This window comes from Acanthopagrus latus, chromosome 23 (genome assembly GCF_904848185.1).
Source record: "Acanthopagrus latus isolate v.2019 chromosome 23, fAcaLat1.1, whole genome shotgun sequence".
Taxonomy (NCBI): Eukaryota; Metazoa; Chordata; class Actinopteri; order Spariformes; family Sparidae; genus Acanthopagrus; species Acanthopagrus latus.
Genome location: NC_051061.1, coordinates 19,283,294 through 19,307,588, shown reverse-complemented (window position 1 = coordinate 19,307,588; position 24,295 = coordinate 19,283,294). Strand labels below are relative to the sequence as shown.

The following is a 24,295-nucleotide window of genomic DNA, read 5'->3' as shown; positions in this document are numbered from 1 at the left end:
GAAGTGTAATAAAAACACGCAGCAGTTTAAACACAGATTAAAAAAGAAGCTTTATTTCTTTTGGTGCCCATTACACTGGTAACACTATTAGATAAATGGAAAGTGTGAATGTCAACTGAACTCTCGATTTAAGTATTCAATACTTGAAACTTAATGAAGGGTAAAGATCTTTAACATATAAGAAAATGCTTATGAAAAGAAATTACTCGTTTTGTTTTTTTTTTTTAGGTCAACTTGTAAGAACACGTCTCTGATCAAGGTTTACACATGCCGTCCTCATCACCAGCTTCAGATATTCTACCGAACGGTGCATAGCAAAGCGTCAAGTGTCTATTTGCTGTTAACGATAACACTCCTGCAGTTCAGATCAGAGTAAACCAGCCACCAATCAGAGGGCCCCGTCCTGAACACCCTCTTTAAAATCATGCTGTGATCAGGCCAATTTCCTGTGCACCTCAGAGGCCCTTTTAAAGGATCACCTTACTGTTTTGAATACTGCATTACTTGCAAGTGAGCGCGAGCATTGTCATCACATCATTATATAATGTCTTTAAGCAGAAAACTGTATTTTCCAAAATCATTGTCATTTGGTGCTATAAGATGGTCTTTTCTGGCTTTGGCAAGTTTCATCAAAAGGAATTCCCTGCGCTCCATCCACTCTTTTAGTTCCTGATCCCCGTGTGCCAGCTTACACAAGTCATCCTCTGTGCACGTGCCTTTGAGGAACCTGCCAGAAACACAAGGTCAACCGTCAGAACAAGCTGCTGGAAACGTCCTGGTATCCTCAAACATGCAGCATTCTGTGACTCATAATCTCACCTCTCACAAACTTTGAAAGTGCCTGTGGGAAATCGATACTGCCAGCAGTTCTGATCATCCTCAGAGTTGAAAACTCTGTCTTTGTGTTTTTCTGAAGTGATGTGCTGCTGCCACTGTTTCTCGCTGTTGCAGTTCTTACCACACAGCCAGCAGTGATTGCCAGCCTGCATAAAAAACACACACAGAGTAATCACATTTACACAGATGACTAATAACCGCCTGTTTCTTAATCACTGATTATTTTTCATCACTTGGAAAATAACAAGATTTTATCGAAATGTTGACACGGTTTCATCATTAGGCACTAATAGTTTTTTACCGCATCGACAGATTCCGACAACTAAATGATTCTCCACCAAAAGCAATAAATACAGCTGCTAATGAGTTGGTGTTTTCCTGACAGCACAGTGAAACGCTTAAAGATATTAAACTGATAAAAACAAAACTGCAAACTAAGACAGGAAATTAACATTTTGTCAAGGGCAACAAAAATTAAACATTCCTGGTAGATATCACGTCTCAGCTAAATTCCACTGAACCATTTGTGCACCTACTTTGATTACACCCACACAAAAGCATTGATATTATTCCAAAGTTTTTCCATTCTCAATTTGATACGAGTCATTTTAACTGCATATTCCCTTTGGATATTCACAATTAGGCTACATTCCAAATATATAATTGTCCGATTAAGACACAGAGATGTGCAGATATCATTCTGGTTTGAGGAACAGTCTTTGGACATGCAGCACATTCAGAAATGTACTAGTTTCTAGATCCTAACACAATAACAGGACATATAAATATTTCTATTAATATAGTTTACTGCTCTTTGCCCCAATATTGTATTTTGAGTGGTTAGTCTTTGTGACATATGGGAGAGAAAATTTAAAGAGTTGTTTCACTAATATTACATCACTGGCAGGCCTCAGTTAACTGCTTTGTTGGAACATGATTTTGGAGTGCAAAAAACTAAATATTTTGCGCAGGTAAACATGCTCACTGTGTCATTTTTGCTGGACTTTTTAACTCACCACTTCCTCAGCGTAGTCCGTTGGCATGTGGATCTGTTTGCCATTCTCCCGAACAGAGTTATTGGAGGTCTCTTCTCCCCAGCCAGGCTTCTGAGACTGCAGCCACTGCTCATAAAGCTGATCCATATCTGGAACTAAATGAGGGGATAAAAATGAGCGCGATTACTTCTGGTGCATCACATACTAATTACATCCTACTAATTAAATTCTACCAAGGAGCGGAGCCAATCTCCTTGACAAACTCACTGTTGTTTTCCTTCATGTAGGTCCAAAGGTCTCTTTCTTCTACGCTGTGAGCAAACGTGCAATTCCCGATGTACTGACACTTTTTGCCAGCTGTCACGTGCATGCAAATCTGAGGAAGAGAAGTTATTTGGTAAACACTGATGGAAATTTGTTTCAGTGAGAAAACAATCTATCTTGGGGTAAAAATGAGAAAAGGTTGGACACGTACCTCGAACTGAGACGGGATGGGTTTTTTGGTTGGAAGTGGTCTGACTGTTGTCCACTTTTTCCTTTCATGGGAACTTACAAGCACCACCCGCCTGTCTTTCGCCCACCTGAGACACAAAGACAGGACCTCAGTTTGTGTGTATGTATTGTATTGAACTCTTTGACGTGTTAATTCACCTCCTGTCCACAATTCACATGTTAGAGACTTTTGTAACACTCACGTGTGTCGTGCCTTGGCTGAGCAATACTTCTTGTTTTTGTCAGCCTCGCTGAGTTGGCCATTTCTCCAGCACTGGCCACAGACAAACATCATCTTCAGATTTGGAGGGCCAAACCTCCTTTGTACACTGGAAAGCTGCTGATAACAATGCATTAAAATCTGGTTAAAATCTATAAACAGTGATAGAAAATACAACAATCAAGGGAGACACTGGCTGATTTTGAGCTATTTTTCCTGTGTTCTTCCACTACAGCAGAAAGAAAACATCCAAAATACAGAAGCAGTTTATTTCATTTCTTAAACCTTCAGCAAACATAATGTTAATGAAGTGTTAATATAAGTCATCAGTTGGGGAAGTTTCATGATCACATTTTTTTTAAAGTTTCTACTGTATCCACCATTTTTTTGTCTAAAAGGTATGACATTTTTCAGTGCATATATTTGAAGGCCATTGTACCACATTCATTTTTTTGCTCAGATCCTACGAAATCTCCACTTCAGCAGCACTGAAGCACAGGCACCAAACCTTGCTGTCATCAAATTATTTTTCTGACCAGTCAGCAGACAAAGGACTTCAATAAGATAATTCTTTTCATTAAATTACTGAAGTCAAAGTCTGTAATAAAAAAAGTCTGGAGCTGTAATAACAGGGTTTCTGCAGGTTTGAATAGGTCAAATTTGAGACTTTTTTAGACCTGTTTAAACTAAATTTAAGACCCACATGATGTACGAAAAAGTAAGGAAAAATGTGAGCCGAAGTTGGTTTGAATGTCGCTTGACTGTGAGGCGGCACAGAGTTCGGGTTGAGCAGAACTGGATGAACTTGGACTGGGAACTGATGACAAAGGCGTACAAAAGTGTGTGATAGCGTGACTTTGCTGGAGACTTTTAGAAGTTAACTGGTGTTTTTCCGATTGTGTGTGTGACACCAGCGCTTTCGCACCAAGTTTGCCCAAGTTGTGGGTCCTGCAGAGCGCATTATGAGGTACTGCACTTGTTAAATTTACACTTAGTCCCATAGTTGTTGCAGATTCCACTGTCGAAGTCTTTCCAGAGCTGGCGAAGTGTGCGGTGATAAATTCCAACCGCGCTGTTGGCAAAATGCCACTTACGTTCCAGGACACTTCAGACAGAAGTACAACACATAGAGCTAACTGTGAATCTCACCAACACATTTCCCCAAAACTAAACAAAAAAAAAGGTGACGAAGGAAGCGGTAAATGAACATACATATTTTAGACCTAACTAAATGTACTTTAGGACATATATGCAAAATATGGACGTATTTAAGACTTTTTAAGACCCTGCAGAAACCCTGAATAAAGGCAAAGTGAGAATCAAATTAGGACATGTTACAATAAACATACAGAATCAGGGACCTGTTGGGCTTACCTGGGCTCCTTGCAACGATGCTGTCGCATTCCAAAACTTCTTTGCCTCCTGGACAATACTTTCATGAGTCATACCTATGATTAAAAATAAAACGGAATAAAAAAATGTAACACTGGAAGAGTACTACAAAATGTGTTCTTCTTGGCAAATGGTAATTATTGGAACATTCTAAAAAGAGCCTTGGCATACAGTTTTTCTAAAAATGTTGTTTAAAAAAAAAAAAAACTGTCTTACCGAGCTCGTGCTGCATCATCCAGACCTTCAGCTCGATGAGACTGTGGGCGTAGAAGCAGTCGTCCTCTCTCACGCAGCCGTAGCGGACTTCATGGCGACACAGATCCAGCTGACACTGAGAAATCAACGGTCTGATTTTGGAATAACGGACCGTATTCTCCTTCAAAATGTGGACCAGGCACCTTAAAGATAATCAGAGCAACAAATCAGCATGAGTGGATCCTGCTCTCATTTCCACACATATCTGCACAGGATATATTGCTTAAACTATAATTTCACGGGGGAGAAGCCGACTTCAGATCTGTAAAATGCGAATTAACTTACTTATGATCCTCAAAGACGTGCTTTGTCACTGGATGAGAGCAAAGCGAAGGGTCATCTTTGTTGGTTTTGCTGATTATTCTGGGCTTGTGGTCAAAACACACCTGCAAATTAAACAAGATGTATTAGGGAAAATGTCAAAAGTCGATAAAAACAGGGCAGATTTACTACAGCGATGACAGACAAGGACAAAAGCCTCAGGGGAATACCATCAAATATCACTCTTATACTCCATGACAACTGATCCAAGTGCGCCAGCTGCTAAAGAGCAACACACAACAGTGTTTTCTATACAAAGAAGCAAAAAGATGAAAAGCGCAGCATTGCATTTCTCACATACCATTTATCACATTAACATTTTTGCATTTAATGGCCTTATTTTTCTGGACAAAGCACAAGCACTGCTCAGTAATGTTGTGGCTCATTGTGAGCAACCATCTGTTGTCTTGACAGCAGAAGAAATTGTTCCACTCCTCCCCGCTACATATCCATTTACAAATTAGTTGGGCACATTTTCTTTCTCGTCACAATGGGAGCGAAACACAATATTGCAATTGGGCGTCACAGGCGACAACTCCACCGCAGTCACAGGGGTCATATTGGCTGGGAATTAAGAAACAAAATACTCACTCCGCACAGAAACATGAATATCCCGTGATGCTCCTGTAAGATCTTGGGGACAGTCAACCTGACATTGGTGTTTGGCCCGTAGGGATCGAAGAGAAGTTCTCTGGAGATGAATCCTTTTCTCTCCAGAGTCCAAACATCAATCTCTTCCTGGCAGTATGCAAATGTGCAGTGGCCAGGATACAGGCACTCTTTCCCAACAGCCACCTCTGAAACAACACCGGGAGCATTGTTTTAGAATCAGATGTTACGCTGATGTGACTTATCGGTGCAACAAAAACAAAGTGTAAAAAGCTGCCAGATACAAAGAAGCAACAAGCTGCTTGAATAATGTGAATATTTATGTGCAATAAACAGAAGTGTCACGACTCCATTCCACTTCCGATCGTTATTATTTATTTGTTTCAGCTATGCGTGACGGCTACACTACTGTGTACTGTTCAAACGTAGTTTTTGAAATTGTTAAAAATCAATAAATCATTGGTTTTATGCCCGGACAACTGTAATTTACATTTTCAAATCTTCTTTAAAAAGATAGGGACATTTTACAACAGCAGCTCAACTTTCTCCTGGTGGATTTTTGTGTGCTGGAGTTCAGCAGGTTCAAATAAAATTCAGCAAAAACAAAGATTACAGAGTTCAACAAAAAATACCCCTTTGCAGTGATTCAACAACAAAAAAAGAAGATAGAAATCGGTTTGTTGCAAAGTTCAATTTCTGAAATCTGTCCAGAGTAAACACTCTTCCTGATTAAATCAGCAAAGGATCTCTAGCAACGATATCACTTCTGTTCAGTTAAGTTCTCCTGCCACGAGTAAACCCTCTTCTCCAAGAAATCAATAAAGGATCTAAGAAACATCATTTAAAATCAGATTCCCTAACCCTAACTCTACTGAATAAATAAGGTTAAACACACGATTGACACTCTATACCATGATAATAAATAACACATTTTCTTTATAGCCACTTTTCAGAGTACTCAAGGACAACTGACAAGATCGAGTCCAAAAAATCCCAAACATCAATAAAATCAAACAAAGCAATGAGGTGTATGCCATTTTGATAAGGTGCGTTCTAGGACAGGATTTCAAGGTCGAGAAAGTCAATGCTGTGAATGAATGTCTTGTGGGAGAGAGCTCTGAAGACCACATGGTAGTTAAGTGAGGAGACACTGTGGTGAGTTGGGTGGCAGAAGAGGCTCTCAGAGTGTGGGAGGGTGTGTATATCTGAATTAATTCAGAAAGATACAGAGGAGGAGGGTGATGAAGGGCCTTAAAGGTGAGAAGCAGAATCTTAAAATCAGTGGGAGCAAGTGAAGCCTCTAAAGAACTGGAATTATTTGATCTATGGACAGAGATCTGGTAATGATATGGGCTGCAGAGTTCAGGACCAGCTGAAGTCTTATGGAGGCATTTGAAAGGGAGAGCAAAGAGAATAGAGCTGCAGTGGTTAATGCAGGATGCAATCAGGGAGTGAAAGAGAATGGCAGTGATGTTTGGAGTAAGTGACGGGAAGAGACGATTATTATTCAGGAGATGAAAGTACGCAGACTGAGCTAACATTGTTGGAGTGACTCTTAATCTGAGGAAGGACACCGCAAGGGAAAACTGTCACGACATTGAGGGCATAACATTTTAGATTTTTATCAAAAAGATAAGGCATAACAAGGCTTGTGTACGGAGTGTTAAGAAGAACACCATCTAAGTTAATTTGCGTCTGGAGGAGGAGATGTGGGAACTACAGCGGCGCACGAGTCAACTCACTGTTGTAGACAATAGTGAAAAAAACATGGCTATTTATGGTGTTGTTGATAATGTGAGAAATAAGTAATGGACCGGTTTAAAATATTCAGAATCGACATCAATATGTTTGAAAACACAGACTGCTGAAACAGACAATTTACCAAGGATTTTACCAGGATTTGTGGGTTGAAGAAAAGGAAGAAAGTGGTACATGTCAATAGTCATTAAAAGGTTATGACATCACAAATGTTACCTTTGCAAATGTAATAAGGTCCGACATATTGGGTTTTTGTTGGCCTGGGCCGAATGAGCTTCCACGTTTTGTCTGGAGAATGTTTGATTCTGCCGAGCAAAGCGTCCTTTTTGCATTTGTGCTCCTCTGTATGAAGCGTGTAATCCAACACACCGGGCCCTGAGGATATTTAAACAAAATAAAATATTAGCCCACAGCTTAGAGACACACACACGAAAACTGGACGGTGATAACAATCCTCACCTGTTTTGACGTAGCAGATCGAGCACGCTTGTTTGAATTCATGTGTTTCTGCTAAGGGGTTCTTTGCTAAATCCACGGCTGCAGGAAGAAGACCCTTCACTTCAGGCATACCCACAGCCATTCCCATAGGAGTGTCATTATTGTTCAGCTGTTAAAAACACATTAAATATGACAAAATGTAAGTGTGTGACCACATCTTCACTGCAATGCCTCATAATGAATGCCATAAACAAAACTTACCTGTGGAATGAATGGACTTGGAGCAAAATCTTTTGTTGACAGAGGGGAGAAAAAAAAAAACATAAGAAACTAAATAAATGAAATTAATAAGCAGGTTAAATATCAGTCAGCTGATATTGTTTTTAAAATCAATATGTGCAATATTCATTTTGATCCCATGATTAAACAGGCTACGTAGCAAAGAAAAATACCTGTTTTATAGTCTGATATGGTGAGACTATCCAGGGAGTCCAGTGGTGGGGGGAGGGCGTCAAAAGTGTCCATACCAAAATACGTACTTGACCCTGACTTGTGATACAGCGGGGGCAGAGTTACAGTGCACTGCTGCGTGCTGCTGTGGAGAAATGGGTTGATGTGAGATGGCATCAGGAATGGACTCGACATGGAACTGCCCGAGGCAATACTGGTTGGCAAAGGAAGAGGCCCCTTCACTGTCGGTATGACCTGGAGAAAGACACAAAATAAGTGACACTTTCGCCCAGATATCGACACGCTGATAAGATGTATTCATCAGTGGCCAAGTGTCAATCCCACTTTTTCTCGTACTGTCCATCACTGCAGTGCCTCTATTCACCGTCTGTCTGAAAGCTCCTGTCTCTTTAAGGCCCCCCTCCCAAAAAGTCTGCTCTGATTGGTCGGCTCTCACAGGCACAAGCAAGCACCGCCCACCAGTTACCGCCTCACCTCTGCTGGTGTTTTTCCAACCACAGATGTGCTGGTGGGTGAGGGCGGTGACTGTATAATATGGTCTTTAACTATAAACTGTGTGCACTTTTTTCATGGATTGAGCATTTTGATACTTGGACACTTTTTATACATCACCTAGACCTGCTTTGTAAGTCTAAAAAGACATTCTTTCTACAATATGTGACCTTTAAAAAAGCACCAGTCAAACAGTGAAAAACACAGAAAACATGGTTGAAATATGACCTTCCTGTTTCAGCAATGAGAAGAAGCACAAAAAGCTGGTAGGTCATATGACTTAATTGTTCAGAACTTAATGGTAAGAGGTTTTTATCTCCTGATCAGTGAAAAACTCTTTTCAAAAAAGGTAAAAACCACTTCAAAACGTTTGTGTGCCATGTAAGTTATCACCTTTTCTCATGGGGTACTTCAAAATGGATGTTGATGGAATTTGCTCATAAGCTACTTAGTTCACTTACCAAGGCTGATTCGGGGCCAGCTTGGTCCAGCAGATCATCAAGGTCATCCCCGATGATGTCCGCGTCAAAATCTTGACTGGTCTGAAGAATTGGGCAAGGCTTACTGGTTCTGCACCCGTTAACAAATGTGGGCACAGGAAGAGGAACCGACGTGGTTACAGACACAGGCAGGGAAACAGACTCGAAGCCTGGTGGCTCAGATGGGGTCACAGACGAGATACTGGTGGTGGGTGGAAGTTCATCCACCACCGCTTCTGTTAGAGGCGAGTGAGCCGATACTGGAGGTTGGATTGGAGATGGGACTGGGGCCACGACACAGCTATCCTGGGTGAGCTTAGGCACTTCTAAAAACACATCAGGGACAAACAAGGTGAGTGACTGCTGTCCTGCTCATTTTCAATTATCAACGAGAAGCTGAAAAAGTGCTAAACTTACCCGTTTCTATATCTTCAACTGAAGATTCCCCATGGGAAAACTGAATAAAATAAATCTGGTGAATGACACATTTTGGGAGAGTACAGATACACATTTCAGATTATGAAGTGGTAAAGTTGTGTCTTACCTTGTCACATGATGCGTCTTGATAACTTGATCCTCGCAAAACATTCAAGGCAGGCTGTTGAAACGAAACAAAAGTTGAAGAACAGCCATCGCTTCATGGGCGGAAACCATCAATAATCAAAAGCATCAAATGTCTCATAATATTAACTGATTCCTGAAACACACACATACCTTACTCCTTATATAAGCTTTACGGATTTTCAATCCCAAAATTTTGGCTAGGTCCTGAGTCAGCTGTGTGACGCTGGAATCCTGTGAAAACATAAACAACTTTTATTCATTTATTTACATTTTATTACACTCATCAAATGCTGTAGAAATGCTTTGATTTGAATATTTCAGGGCTGCAACTAACAGTGTTCATCATTGACGACCAATCTGTTGATAATTTCCTCGATTAACTGATTATTTGTCTGGTCATAATGGTGAGAAGGCGAAAGAGGACATCCTCAAATGTCTTGTTTGTCCACACTGAAAAGATATTCAGTTGAGAGCAATAAAGAAATCAGAAAATATTCACATTAAAGAGACTGAAACTGTAGAATTTAGACTTTTTTTTAAATTATAAAAATTACTCAAACCAATTATTTAACTATCAAAATTAGTTGCCATTTCACTACTTGATTAATTCAAATAATTCTTGCAGTTATAGTATGTTTTTTTTTTTAATGTAAATTCGGTATATACTACATACCATTTACAAGAATCACTTATTTTCTGATGTCGCTTTCACTGACTTAACAAATGCAGCATCCACACACTCCACTCGAGAAAATGCAACTCATCACGTCAAACTGTAGCACCTTGGCAGCGTCAAACATATCATTACCAAGTGCTGTTGTTAGTTTAAAACTTCACTTAAACTTCAGTATTTTATAATACTGTAGACGAGGGAGGTCAGTTAAGTCCTGTCAAAATGTTCCTGCCACAACATATCCAGACAGACACTCCTCTCCACATACAGGATTACATTTAACACTCCAGGAGAGGGATGGAGCTGCGAGGCTATCACATCTTAAAGGACAGCTACACAGCTGTCAAACATGCCGCTTTCCTAAATTTTAAGTAGGCATAATTCTGTATTTGTAGGACCAACTGAACGGAAATGTAATGCGCTCGGACTGCCGCTGCAGCAGCAGGAAAAAGTCGTTTTAACCAGAGGGGGACATCTGCAATGCAAATTAAATGTAGCTGCTGCTGCTTACACCAAATGTAGACTTGCACCACTTTTATCCAAAATGCAAACTCATGGTTGTGCACTAATAGTCAAATGTCTTTTAATGTCAAACTACTCTTGTAATGCAGCTGGAGTTGGGCGACATGTCAGTATGACCAGTACTCCACTGGATGTGTTCTCTTCCTGCTGGCAGCCTGGACAGCATGTCAGTTATTTTCTTGAATCTTGTTAAATTCACAGAGACAGAAAAGTAAGTGGATTTCCACCACACTTTTAATAAAATACCATAAATACACACAGATGTTCCACCTTACCTGAGGCACTGCTAGAGAGCATTTGGCAACAGCCTCATAGGCCTCTTGATGTCTCCCCATCTCCTTCAAGGATTTTGCTTTTCTGTACAGTGCTTTGTGGTTCCCCTCGTTCAACTGGAGAGCCTTTTCACAGTCTTCTAGTGCTTGGTCATACAGTCCCTAGGAAAAAACAAATACAAGTCTCACAGTTAGAAAAAAAGGCACAGTGAACACAGAACAAAAGAAGAACATAAATGGACTTTACATGTTGAGTGAGTAGTGTCAGGTATGGGTGTGGTGTCCCTGAAGACAGGAGAGTGTTTTTAACGGCCATGTAAAATGATTCAAAGCAGCCAGACACAGACAGGCAATGTTCCTCTGAAAGCATCACTTTTCTACAAATTGATGCTTTCTTGGCAGATCCTCCGTTCCTCAGCTGAGACTTGTTGTGGAATATACCAACAGTGGCTTGGTCATATGACACCTCGCACCACCAAGTGAAAAATTTCCTTAAGCATGTTTGCAATGGGGGAGGCAAGATGGCGTCGTAGCGTGAACACCTGTCTTGTTGAGCTCCGGTGAGGTTTTCTGATTATCCGTCCAAAATACGAGTTCACCTGGTGAAACGTTACAAATGCGTGTGGGAGTAACTCTATAATGAGTTTGGACGACTATTTTTCTAAAATGCCTAACGCCAGGTCTAAGAAAAAGACAGCTTCGACTGTGCAAGCTAGCGACATTGTGGATCCTGCTGCGGTTGAGCCTGAAGAAGCTAACGCTAGCGACACAGAAGCCACTGCTGACGCCGAGGAAACTGGGAGTGACATCAACCCGAGTATCCTCGCGGCTTTGAGTAAGATAACTGACAGCATCACAACCTTGTTGGATGCTAAAGTTGATACCGTACTGGCCGCAATCCGCGAACAGACATCTCGGATCCAGGCCTTGGCAACGCGGGTCGGTGATGCCGAGACACGAATCTCAGGCGTGGAAGATACGGCAGATGTGTTGCAGGCAAAAGTGGCACAACTCGAAAAACAAGTAACTGACATGGCAGACCATATGGATGATTTAGAGAACCGCAGCCGCAGATGTAACCTTCGCTTGGTCGGGCTACCCGAGGGCATGGAGGGAATTGATGCTGTCACTTTCATGGAGACATGGCTCCCCTCCTATCTCAACCTTACAACTAAAAATGGGAAGATCAAGCTGGACCGTGCTCACCGCTCCCTAGCACCGAAGCCGGGCACCAACCAACGCGCCAGACCCATCATCATGAAACTTCACAACTTTGCTGATAAACAACGAGTGATGGCCGCAGCCCGGCGCCTTGCTACACAGCCGAATCAGCCAGCAGACCGGATCAGAGTTTCCTTCTTTAATGATTATTCGGCGGCGGTAGCCAAGAAACGCAAGGCTTTTGACGAGGTGAAGAGCTGCCTGAGGAAGAAAAAGGTGGATTATGCGCTTCTATATCCCGCTACACTGAAGCTGTCTGTCAACGGCAAGGAGAAGAGATTTGACACACCGGAGGCAGCTGCGATCTACGCGGAGTCGCTGCCCTGAATCTCCGTATCTACCGGAGTGTTCCTTTTATTCACATTGTGCCGGGACTGTGCCTTATGAACCAGTGTGAGTACCTGCCGAATCCAGGCGTGTGTGACTTTACCCCTTTTTTTCTTTTTTTTTCTCCCGCTGCTTATAAGCAACCAGGTGAAATGTCCCACTTCATCGGGTGCTGGACAGACTGTGTTTTTGTCTATGAGTAGGCGTGAGTTAAGCGCGTGCCGCACCTGTCGGCTTCCACCGACAGGCAGGAGGAGATTGGTTTTTCCCTACACGTTTAGTAGGGTTGTTGCCGAATTACTGTTTTTTGAATGTTTTATCACACAGCTCTTTCATGCTCTTTTTTCATTTTATTGCTTTATTTTTAACCAGGGTGTGGTGAATCTTTTGGCTCAATATGCTTTGTATGATACATGAATGGGACTAATAATGAATAAGCTGCGAATATGCACCTGGAATGTACGTGGGGTTCATAGCCCTATTAAGAGGAGAAAAATATTTACTTGTCTAAAAAAGGACGGTATAGATGTTGCTATGCTACAAGAGACACATCTTGATGACAATGAGCACTTAAAGTTACAACAAGGGTCATATGGACAAGTATTTTTTTCATCCTTCACTACAAGAAGTAGGGGAGTGGCAGTGTTGATTAGGAAAAATGTATCTTTTATAGTATCTGATTGTGTTAAAGATCTGAAGGGTCGTTATGTGATAGTCAAGGGAACTTTGCAAGGTCAAAATATTTTAATAATGAATGTTTATTTTCCACCTGCCCATCCAACTACCTTTCTTACCAAAATGTTTCTGGATTTAGCCCCATTTCTTCCTAACTCTACCATTATTATTGGTGGTGATTTTAATTTAATATTAAATCCGCTTATGGACAAATTTCCACATAGCATTGCATCCCCCTCTCCTCAGGCCAATACGCTACATGCTCTATGCGACGAGTTTGGGCTCATTGATGCTTGGAGAAGTACTCACCCCTCTGATAAACAATACACATTTTTCTCAGCTCCGCATAAGTGCCAAACTAGAATTGATTACTTTTTTCTGCCAAAAACTGACTTGTGTTCAGTCTTATCATGCGACATAACCAGTATAATTATTTCAGATCACGCTAGAGTAATTATGGATCTTAATCTTAAAACTGCGCTTCATAAGTCTCGTCACTGGAGGCTTAATACCACTACTCTTAAGGATGAAGAATTTACTTCTAACTTTTCCACTGAACTTAAAGCATTCTTGAATATTAACACTCCATCAGCCAGTAATGCCTCTGTTTTATGGGAAACATGCAAAGCTTATGGGAGAGGGCTAATTATTTCGTACTCTGCAACAAAGAAGCGTCAACGGATGGAGAAACAAAAATCTTTAGAGAGTGAGTTGATGGATAAAGAAAAAGCATACATTGCCTCCCCGTCACCACCATTGTGGCAAGAAATAACTACACTTAGATCAGCGCTGAACTGCCTTCTTACCAGAGATGCAGAGAAGAAAATTAAATACACTAGACAGAGGTTTTACGAGCATGGAGATAAAGCAGGTAAATGTCTGGCGTACTATGTTAAGAAGCGTGCAGAATCTAACACCATCGCAGCGGTATCTGATGAAGGAGGCCACAAGGTATATGAAAACAAACTGATAAATAACGGTTTTAAGAATTTTTACAAAAACCTGTACTCTTCCCAACAAGCTCCAGAGGGGGAGCAACTAATGCACAACTTTTTTACACAATTCGACTTACCAAATCTGTCAGAAGAAGAGAAGACTGCCCTTAACAGTCCCATAACTAAGACTGAAGTGATCAAGGCTATTAAATCATTACAAAATGGAAAGTCACCAGGGCCTGACGGCTTCTGTTGTGAATTTTATAAACAGTTTCAAAATATCCTTGTAGAACCTCTTCTTGATATGTTCAACCACTCCTTCACTACAGGTGAATTTCCGCAGACACTGAGGGAGGCCAACATTTCCTTAATTCTAAAGAAAGGGAAGTGTCCTGATTTTTGCGGGTCCTACAGACCTATAGCCCTCTTAAATGTAGATAGGAAACTACTTTCTAAAATCTTGGCCTCCCGCTTGGAAAACCTCTTACCTGTACTGATAAGGGAGGACCAGACAGGCTTTATAAAGGGTCGAAATTCAGCTACCAATGTTAGACGGTTGTTAAACGCTATTCTAGCTTTTAAGCAAAAATCTATTGACGGCCTGGTGCTTTCTCTTGATGCAGAGAAGGCATTTGACCGAATTGAGTGGTCTTATTTATTATATACACTGGGCAAATTTGGATTAGGGGAGAATTTTATAAAATGGGTCAAAATTATCTACAATGGTCCACAGGCAGCAGTCCTGACTAATGGATTCAGGTCTGATTATTTCAACACTCACAGAGGAGTGATGCAGGGCTGTCCTTTATCGCCCCTTCTATTCGCTCTGGCTATAGAGCCACTTGCTGAGGCCATAAGGGTGACGCCCACAATACGTAGTTTAGAGATTGGACAGCTGTGTCATAAAATAACCTTATACGCGGATGACGTTTTAATTCTTTTGACTAACCCTGAAACATCCATACCTAGTCTTATTGAGGTGATTGACAGATTTAGCTGTTTCTCTGGCTATAAAATCAATCTGGCTAAATCAGAGGCCATGCCCCTTGGTACTCTTTTAACAATACCAGCTACTGTTCCTTCCTTTCCTTTTAAATGGTCTCCCAATGGGTTTGTGTATTTGGGAATCTTTATTACCCCATCTTTCGATCAACTGTACAAAGCTAACTTTACACCCTTATTTGGGAAAATTAAACAAGACCTAGAGCGATGGGCGTCACTTCCCGTCTCCTGGTTGGGACGCATTGCTCTGGTCAAAATGAATGTGCTGCCTAGGCTATTGTATCCTATCCAAATGATCCCCGTCTTGTTCTCTAAAAGGGTATTGAAGGACATAAATGGATGGCTCACCTCTTTTATTTGGAATAAGCGTAGACCTAGGCTCAAGATGGCAGTATTACATCTGCCAAGTTCCATGGGTGGCTTGGATTTACCTAATATTAAAATGTATCAGCTTTCTGCCCATTTAAGATTTGTGAACGACTGGGTTAAGGGTAAAACTTCAATTTGGTTGGATATTGAGACAGCTCTGTCACAATGCAAACTAAGTGATTTATTATTTTGTAATAATTTTAAAGAAATTAAAGCCCTCTGTACAAACCCTATAACAATCAACACCCTAAAAGCATGGCAACTTGTCCGCCGTCTTGAGGGGAGATCAAAAATAACATCAACCTTTACCCCAATAATAAATAATCCTGCTTTCCCCCCGGGTTCCTCAGACCCCGGCTTTCAACGATGGTCTGATAAGAATATTAAATATCTTGGCGATCTTTTCTCAGGTGATAAACTTATGTCATTTGAACAACTTACCAACAGTTACAAATTGCCAAAACAAGATTTTTTTCACTTTCTGCAAATAAGACATTATATCACTCATAGTACAACCCTTATTGAACACCCTGAAGTATCTGATGTTGAGAAAATTTTGTTTAAACAACAGTTGAAAGGGTCTCTGAGTTCATTTTACCATGTACTTAACGGTTTGTCTACCACTGATGCGCAAGGGGTCAGAGGTGTGTGGGAGAAGGAGCTGTCGGTAACCATAGACGAAGAAAAGTGGGATACCATCTGGTCTCTTGCAAAAAGAATTTCAATTTGTACTCGGACAAGAGCAATACAATTTAAGATTTTACACAGATTACATATATCCCCTCACCGCAGGCACCTCTTCAACCGCTCTCTTTCCCCTATGTGTCTCAAGTGTAAAACTGGTGTGGGGACTTTAACTCATTGTTTTTGGTTTTGTCATAAACTTCAAAGATATTGGGTTGAAATTATAGGTGAAATGGGGAGAATCTTCCACGTTGATATAGAGATGGACCCCATATCTCTGATTCTAGGTTATCCAAGTGACCACCTAAAAGCAGCAGTCAACAAAAGATTGTATAACATTCTAACATTTGCAGCCAGGAAAAATATCCTCTTGCAATGGGTCAGTGATAGGATTCCCACTGTCTGTGGTTGGCGTAAAATAATTTTCGAACTGATTCCTTTAGAATATCTTACCAATGTTATACACCACAGTGTGGATCAGTTCTACAGAGTGTGGCACCCTTTTTTGGACTATATCGGACCAGATCTTTCCACCATTTTATTAAAAGGACTGTTGCGCACGTGATCCACACCCGGGTGCTGTAAGAATGACCCACCACTTCTTGTATTAGGCCATATTTAAGAGCTGTTGTGTACGTTTTGTGTTTGTATTGCTTTGTTGTTGTGTGTCTGGTGTTGCAGACACTGCTTTGTTAAAAAAGAAGAAAAAAACTGCAATAAAAAACAATGAGGAAAAAAAAAAAAAAAAAGCATGTTTGCAATGTTCAGCAGCACAGCCACCATCAACTCCATGACGATTTTCATTTGACTGAACCATTAACGGGAGCAACACACTGAAACACAACACCAGATTTTCCAGTAACTGTCTTAGAGTCAGAACAAGGAGTTGCTTCACACGAGCTGTATGATTGTCTTTCTTTTAAAACATTATCTATACATGTATTTTTCGTTAGTATTCTAACCAAACGTCGGGACAGTGTTGACTGAGTACATTTTTTTCTATTTATATCAATGCATATTTATGTAATTGTTTATATTTCAATGCAACTCATTTTCTTCATGTAATGTATTATATTGTATTCGGCGTCATGTGTGGATCCCAGGAGAATTAGCTAATTGCCATCAAATTGCTAATGGGAATCCCTTAAATAAACAAATAAACACCAGATGTTTCAGATGTAAGAGATTATCATGGTAATGCAAATAGAAAGGATGGACTCATTATTTTCCACCTTTGATAAAATGATCAACAGTACTTTAACATGACATTTGAAATGTGTCAGAGACATGTTCTGATCCAGTGGAATTTGGACACGGTTACTGTTCATCACATGATACTACAAACATTGAATGTAGTTTATATCTTAATTATATATTATTGTTACAATGTAATAAACCTGCTGTAATTTTTGTTTTAAATGCTTGACTAGTGAACTGCTTTTCAAAACTGCTGCCTACATTACCCACAATACAACTGAGGCAATAAGTGACAACGCTAGATGTGGTAATTTATCAGATTACATGCGGCTTTCTCTGGAGCCACAGATTTTATGGTTTTTTTCACATATCACATCACGCCTCCAGTGACCTGTGAATACACTTTAATGTGTAAAATTGGTGGAGTTAGCCTTTAACAGTAACACTATTTTTGCTTTACAAAGGATCAGTTTGTCTTTTCAGGTTATGTGCTTATTTGCTTTCTTGCCCAGTGTTAAGATGACAAGACAGTGTGCATCTTCGTCTTAGACAAAGACTAACTTGTTGTAACTGGCATTAATACTGGCTTGCTTCCATTTCAGTGTGACAGCAGCCAGCAGTGTTTCCATAAAGCATTTTCTACACATTTTGAAGAATGTTATATTCGTATAAATTTTATGGAAATGGAAACATTCGGAAAAATACATCTTCTATTTCACAGGCAAGAAGACGTCAAGCGCGCATACAAACATTTTTATATGCGCGCTTGACGTGTTCTTGCCTTTTGAAAATCAGAGTTAATCTACAAAGTGTTTTGATAGAAACAGATTTGCCAAATAAACTCTGACGTAGCGAACATTCCACTCTGATGACTGATCAGCTGTTGCATTATAATCATTGCCTTACTTCATCGACTCCGGACAGCATGCAACATGTCCAGTACTAGCTGATATGCAAGAACAATTGCAACTTGTCCTATCGAAATTAATTCCAGAGGACCTCTCTCAATTTTGTCTCCTGGTTTGTTTACCTCTAGTCTCTGTTTACTTCCAAATCCACGTGCGAGGTAGCCTGCACCACGTTATCCTCTGACGAAATTACACTTTACATTGCCCAATTTATTCGCTAAAAACTGTTTATGGAACCATTTTTTAACAATATTGACCATTACCATCCGAGTTAGACAGGTGGAAATGTGAATGTATCAAAATCTGTCTGACGAATCACACTGGCACTTTACAAAGCCAATCAAATAGAAGTCTTTAAAACACACAGTACATCTTAGATGAGGGCAGGAAAACAGCCAATGTGATCTGGTGCAATCAATAATTCAGAGAGAGCAGTCATTTATGAAACATCTCAGAAGTAACAGCACAATATGCTGAGAACAGGTCCAAACAAAATCAGGAAATGGTTAATGCTGACTAATGGGGCAGAAACTGTAGACAACGAAGTGTGACGGTCACCACCTACTCACCGGAACAATGTTAAGGTACGCAGCAGCTCGATTTGCATACAGTTTTTCCATTAAACCTGTTGGAATACAGATTTCTTCTGAGTCGGCATAGTCTGCTATACTCAAGGCTTCGGTATACATCTCAATGGATTTTGTCCATTCCCCTTCTTTAAACACGTCGTTTCCTTCTCCAAAAAGATTCCACACGAGATCCTTAATGAACACCTGAAAATTGAAGAGAAACAAATCAGTACAAAATGTAAAAAGTGAAGCTGGTTTGCCCTTCCTTATGAGACACATTTATTTTGAAAAAAGACAACGACAGGTTGCCTTCCATGTGAGCCAGTATTTATCCTTATATCAGTTCAACTCAATACAACATAAGCGCTGATTGCAGGTGGAAGCTGGAAATTTAAAATAAAACATTTACATAGCTTACCTCATACAGCTCTTGACTCCCAGGAAACGGAAGGGTTGATCTAAAAGCAAAAAGAGTTTCAGGTTACAAAAAAAAAAAATGTCAGCCAACAGAAAAACACACAAATTAATGTGACAATTAGGTTCATCTTCAGGGCTAATAAAGTCTGAGTCAATGAAAAGTAGGACTAGAAATGATTCATCTGATAATCATTTTCTTGATTAATCATTTGGTCATCCTTCAAATCATATCTACTAAATCAAATGTTTAAAAATGCTTACATTAAAAATTATTCAGTATGTATTGTATATTTTGGTTGATCTGGATGCCTTAGTATCTCGGTAACACTTCAGGTGACATTGACATTGTCATTAAAAAAATAAAAAATAAAAACAGCTGAACTTGAGAAACCCCATGACGTCAAGGCAGGAAGGTCTGTGTTGTTTGTGGTTTACAGTGTTGTTGTGTGTGCAGGTGCTCACATTGGCTGCTGAAAACATTCTGTAACAACCCTAAACTCTCTCCATCTCAAAAATAACAAAAAAGGAGATTAAACTAAGCTCTGAAAACATCTAATTGTTAAATTTTGTTTTCCCATTTCTGATATGCAGGTTATTGTATCCAATTATAGCAAAACATAATAAAAAAAAACAGGTAAATATGGCTGTAAATACTACAGATCTGTATGCTGACACACAACTGAAGTTACTCTCAAGATTAATATGACTGCCAAATTGGGCACATGATTTGTTTTAGCTACAGCATATTCAAAGGTCAGGTCATTAAATGTCATGATGGAAAATTCTTGCAATAATCACTGTAAAGCTGTTTTGTTGTGCCGGTTTCTAGTTTAGCTGCTACCTGGCATTAAAAGTGGTCTTTCCTCTTCTGCACACTGGACTTTTATTGAGACATGCTGAGCTCGTTTTCAGACTCACGAACATCCACGAAACAAACATGAAACAAAGGCAGTCTGTATATTCATCTTACAGAAAACACAATGAACACAAGCTTGTCATGTTTTGACTTAATCCATTTCCTGATTTCACATCTTGAAACAGCCGCTTCCCTTTCTGATATATTTGTAGTATCAATTGTTAGTCTTTTAAGAGAGTAGACTGATAAGAGATCGAAGTGTTTACTAATATAATATGCATCATTAGAGGGTCACATTAAAACATGTTTACATGTCTTGTGGAGTCCAACTGCATTGGTGAGAGAAGTAGTATGAAGCCTTCAGTAGCTCGAGAGGAAGCTGTTATCTGATAAATTTGCTTCCAGCTATGTCACTCAAACGGCCAAGTTGCTTTGTGGGTAATGCAGGCATCAGGTTTTTAAAAAGGAAGAAGAATGTGTTGAATAAAAATGGCGATATCTCTGGTTTAGTTTTAAGCTATCCATGAGACCATCTGGAGTGAATTGATAGACCAGTGGACTATTTACAAAACCTGGTGTCTTCATTACCCAGAGGGCAACCTAATCACTTAGTGACATCCCCTGGGGAATTCACCAGACTTCATGCACCTTCCTCTAGCGGCACAAAACGCTTTCTACCACTTTTCCCACATGCGTAGTGGTACTTCCCAAGACATGTAAACACACTGTAACTTGGAAAACTGGTGGCGTTACCCTTTAAAGTGACAGCACAACACAACATTAAACCAGTTATGTTTCAAGCTGATTCTACAGAGAAGTATTTTAAGTATCACTTTTGTTTTAAGGATAAAAGGCCCTGTCAGATTAGATGAGACGCAACGCTGCGCTGCCTGGCATAGCTCTGAAACAAACATGTGAACATAATGCCAGCCGACCCGATGCATGGAGACAAAGCTCAGACCAGAACAGGAAATATCCAACATTAAAAGCCAGTAATCGGTTGTCTCGCTGACACCCAGCTGATCCGCACAACAACACCGGCAGACAAACCGTTCTTGCATCATACAGTCTGTAGAGGCAGCCAGGCATGTTTTAACACAGGCGACAGCAGCAGACAAGTACTGATTAGATCCTAAAGAAATCACAGCTGATGTTTATCTTTTGTAATATTTGCAGGTGAGAAAGATGAAGCAGGTAATGTCAAACTCTTTAAGTGTTAAATAAAAGTAAAATTCAGTTGCTTTGGGATCCTTTTGGGAGGAAGATTCCCTGAATTTTCACGACAAGTGACCTAAAACAAGACACTTACTGGATGAACTGGAGGCCCTTCTGAATCTCCTGCCAGCGAATCCTTCTGTCCTGACACGCTCCGGACATGTTTGCGTGTTTAGATATCCACTCCTAAGTCAGCACCTGGAATGATGATTTACAGTACTGGTTTAAACAAACACACACACAAAAAACCCCACAACCACAACAACATCAAAACTCCCCATGCTCATCATCATTAATCACCACAAGCAGGCTGTCCAACTGGTTGCTGACAGATCATAAGCTCAGTGTTGTAATACTCAAAGATCCTGCCAACCCTCACTGTTCAGAGCTTCCGCATTTAGTAATGACGACACACGTGTAGTTCCGGAAATTAAGGCGATACACTTTTTGTTAGCTCGCGAGCTTATAACGTGAACAAAACAGGTGTTCGCTGTGTGCTACAACCAATAATACACAGATGATGACATTTCTGAAGCTGGGGATGATACAGGGTGAACTTATTGTCCCGGGGAAACTGTTTCATCGTAGCATCTGCACGCGAGAGGTCCATTATCGGACATCATGTCGATGGGACTGATTGATTATTTAGCTTTTCACGTCTGTTTTCTGGCAAATACAATCGTTTCGGGGCATACGGTTTACACATAGTGGCCATGAAGTATGTGGATAGGCCATGTAACGTTATTTTCAGCCATTTATCGTGTTAAGATAAGAAGGATTGAAGTCAGACGACATAAAAAAAAAAAACCGCCAAGTCAAACTGTCATCCTGCTCCGTCATTGCTCATGTCCAACACCCACTGTTGTCTTCGGCATTTTTCCTTTACGTCTTTACTCAAACTAACATCTGGGTTACAACTCATGAGTCAGGAAGAAGTGGGCGATAATGTTAGCTTCAGCACGGATGCACACATCTGCGTTTCGGCCACAGTCAACATAAGTCAACATTAACTTTATTCTAGAAACATTTATTTTATCTATTCTTTTTTTTTAATCACTAAACAGTCGTGTCTATTTCCCGACGGCGCCTTCCCGATTCTCGAGGAGTTAAAACATCCTCTGAGTTAAGTTTTATAAGGTGAGGAAGAAGGCTCGTACATGGAGGTGTCCGATAATGGGCTCAAGACAGTTAGCGCACGTGTGTGTTACCCGCGGCTTGGGACCACCGAGAGTAGACTTCTCGTTAGCAATCATCACCTGCTAGCGGCGGGTTAGCAATGTGTAGCTGCTCACATAGTTTAACCGCTGCCCAAAACACACACGCACCATAAACTGAGAAACAGTTTTCTCCGCTCTTGGAAATACTCCCGACCCGGCCAGCTACATGACGCCACCCGACAGCTAAGTTTCTAGGAAGTAGACTGAACCTAACAAAGCATAGGCATGTCCAAGTTAAACTAGTTCCCCCAACGCAAACAATAGCGAGCAGTGGATGTTTAGCTTCTGCCTCTGAGCCGCTACACACCGCACAGTTTCATTAAACGCCGGCTGCTGTGTGGGTACTTACATGAATGGATCTTTATTCCAAACAGACCTTACGTCGGTTATCTCAAAGGAGGGAAAGTGGGTTTTCGTTATGGCTAAAATAACTTGGCTAGATTGTGCTGTGGCTGTGTCGCTGAAGGCCGCCCTTTGCCTCTTCTTCTTCTTCGGTGCTATGAGGCAGAGCCAACATGGACTCCAGCGCAGTGCTGCACCCCACACAGAGGGGCGGACATGACAGCGTCTGACTTCTTCATCAAGCATAGATCATTCATATATATATATATATATATATATATATATATATATATATATATATATATATATATATATATATATATATATATATATATATATATATATATATATATATAAAATTATTGATTATTATCATGTCTTTTATTAGTAGAAAACGTATCTTCTTCTTCTTCTTCTTCTTCTGCCTCTTCTTGTTCTGATGCTTCTTTTTCTTCTTCTCTCCTTATACTTCTTTTTCTTCATCTTCTTCTTCTTTTATGTTATCATATAATAATGACAATACTACTACTACTACTACTACTACTACTACTACTACTACTAATAATAATAATAATAATAATAATAATAATAATAATAATAACAACCACAACAAATACAATAACAATTAAAAAAATCTTATGTTTTACTTCATTTGTCCCCTGTGTTTGTTAATGAAGATAATTGTCTTGTTTGTAATGACTGACTGTGCGGATCTAATGTCTTTACCACACGCTCTGCTGCACTGCTTGTTTTGTTATTTGCAAACAAATCTAACTTGATGTTACACGGGAAATCCCTCAGGGAAATGACAGAGAGCTGCCACATTGACGGAAATGAATCTGAAAGTCATGCCTTTGCAGGAAATGAACCTTTTCATTGGCTAAGAGGCTTATCGTCTTCATCTTCTTCTAAGTTCAGGGCAGCTGATGATCCTCCCTCCCAGTGTTGTCATTGCTTGCAAGAGCATAAATAGAAATGTGACAATTATTAATGCCACCATATCTTTAAAATGATTTACCAAAATTTATGTGGCAAATGTGAAAATCCATATATTAAGTCTGCCAAGTAACATTAACACTGCCAGTCTGTCCTGTAATGCTAGGACTCCCTGTTTCCATGTCCTCAGTCAAATCTTCAAAAAAAAATTCAGACTGTTCATGCCTGGAGCAATGAAAACTCTTCTTGCTCTCAACTTCTTGTCTTCCTCTGACAATTCCGGGTTGTTTTCTTTTTCAATACTTCAACACACTATGTCTCTGAGAGCACATGCTCCTGTAAATGTGGAACAATGAGCGACAGTTTAGGTTACATTTTATACTTTTTTAAATTGTTTTAGTCTGATGAATTATCATGTTACAAGAGTTCAGTTTTACATTCTCCTCTGGTACCGAAAAGTGAGAAATGGTTAACTTGAAGAGCTCTTTTGCTTCTCTTTTTTTTTGTATGTATGAAATGTCAAACCCATTAACGTGAAAACAGCAGAGAGTTTAGTCAGTTTGCTTTGACAGAGTCGTGTTTGTAATGTGTTTCTGAGGATTTCTTCCTAAGCATACTCTTAAAAAAATAAAAAA

At 40.1% G+C, this 24,295-nt stretch overlaps 1 protein-coding gene across 2 annotated transcripts; it reads right to left on the bottom strand.

Annotated features, from left to right (window-relative positions):
• Window positions 1–25: 25 nt before the first annotated feature.
• Window positions 26–22,949, bottom strand: zc3h7a (zinc finger CCCH-type containing 7A). Of its 2 annotated transcripts, none has more exons than XM_037088491.1 (23): window positions 22,732–22,949; window positions 21,260–21,363; window positions 19,096–19,135; window positions 18,678–18,881; window positions 10,794–10,952; window positions 9,474–9,554; window positions 9,304–9,357; window positions 9,177–9,216; window positions 8,742–9,085; window positions 7,770–8,022; window positions 7,579–7,607; window positions 7,339–7,486; window positions 7,096–7,254; window positions 5,104–5,309; window positions 4,477–4,577; window positions 4,153–4,334; window positions 3,919–3,992; window positions 2,528–2,664; window positions 2,308–2,413; window positions 2,100–2,208; window positions 1,854–1,987; window positions 820–983; window positions 26–727 (listed from the first exon to the last, which is right to left on the bottom strand). In XM_037088491.1, the coding sequence occupies exons 2-23, from the start codon at window positions 21,325–21,327 to the stop codon at window positions 538–540; spliced, it is 2,982 nt and encodes a 993-aa protein (XP_036944386.1). In that variant the 5' UTR covers window positions 21,328–21,363; window positions 22,732–22,949; the 3' UTR covers window positions 26–537. The 2 variants fall into 2 exon arrangements, with proteins under 2 accessions (XP_036944386.1, XP_036944387.1); XM_037088492.1 differs by having other exon boundaries at window positions 2,528–2,661.
• Between the last annotated feature and the right edge of the window lie 1,346 nt (window positions 22,950–24,295).

Coding starts and splice junctions, on each gene's coding strand:
- zc3h7a (XM_037088491.1), bottom strand. CDS start 21,327: ATGTCCGGAGCGTGTCAGGACAGAAGGATTCGCTGGCAGGAGATTCAG. Junction 10,953..18,677: donor CGTACCTTAACATTGTTCCG/GTGAGTAGGTGG, acceptor GTTTTTTCCTAG/GGACTGTATGACCAAGCACT. Junction 7,487..7,578: donor CAAGTCCATTCATTCCACAG/GTAAGTTTTGTT, acceptor TGTTTTTAACAG/CTGAACAATAATGACACTCC.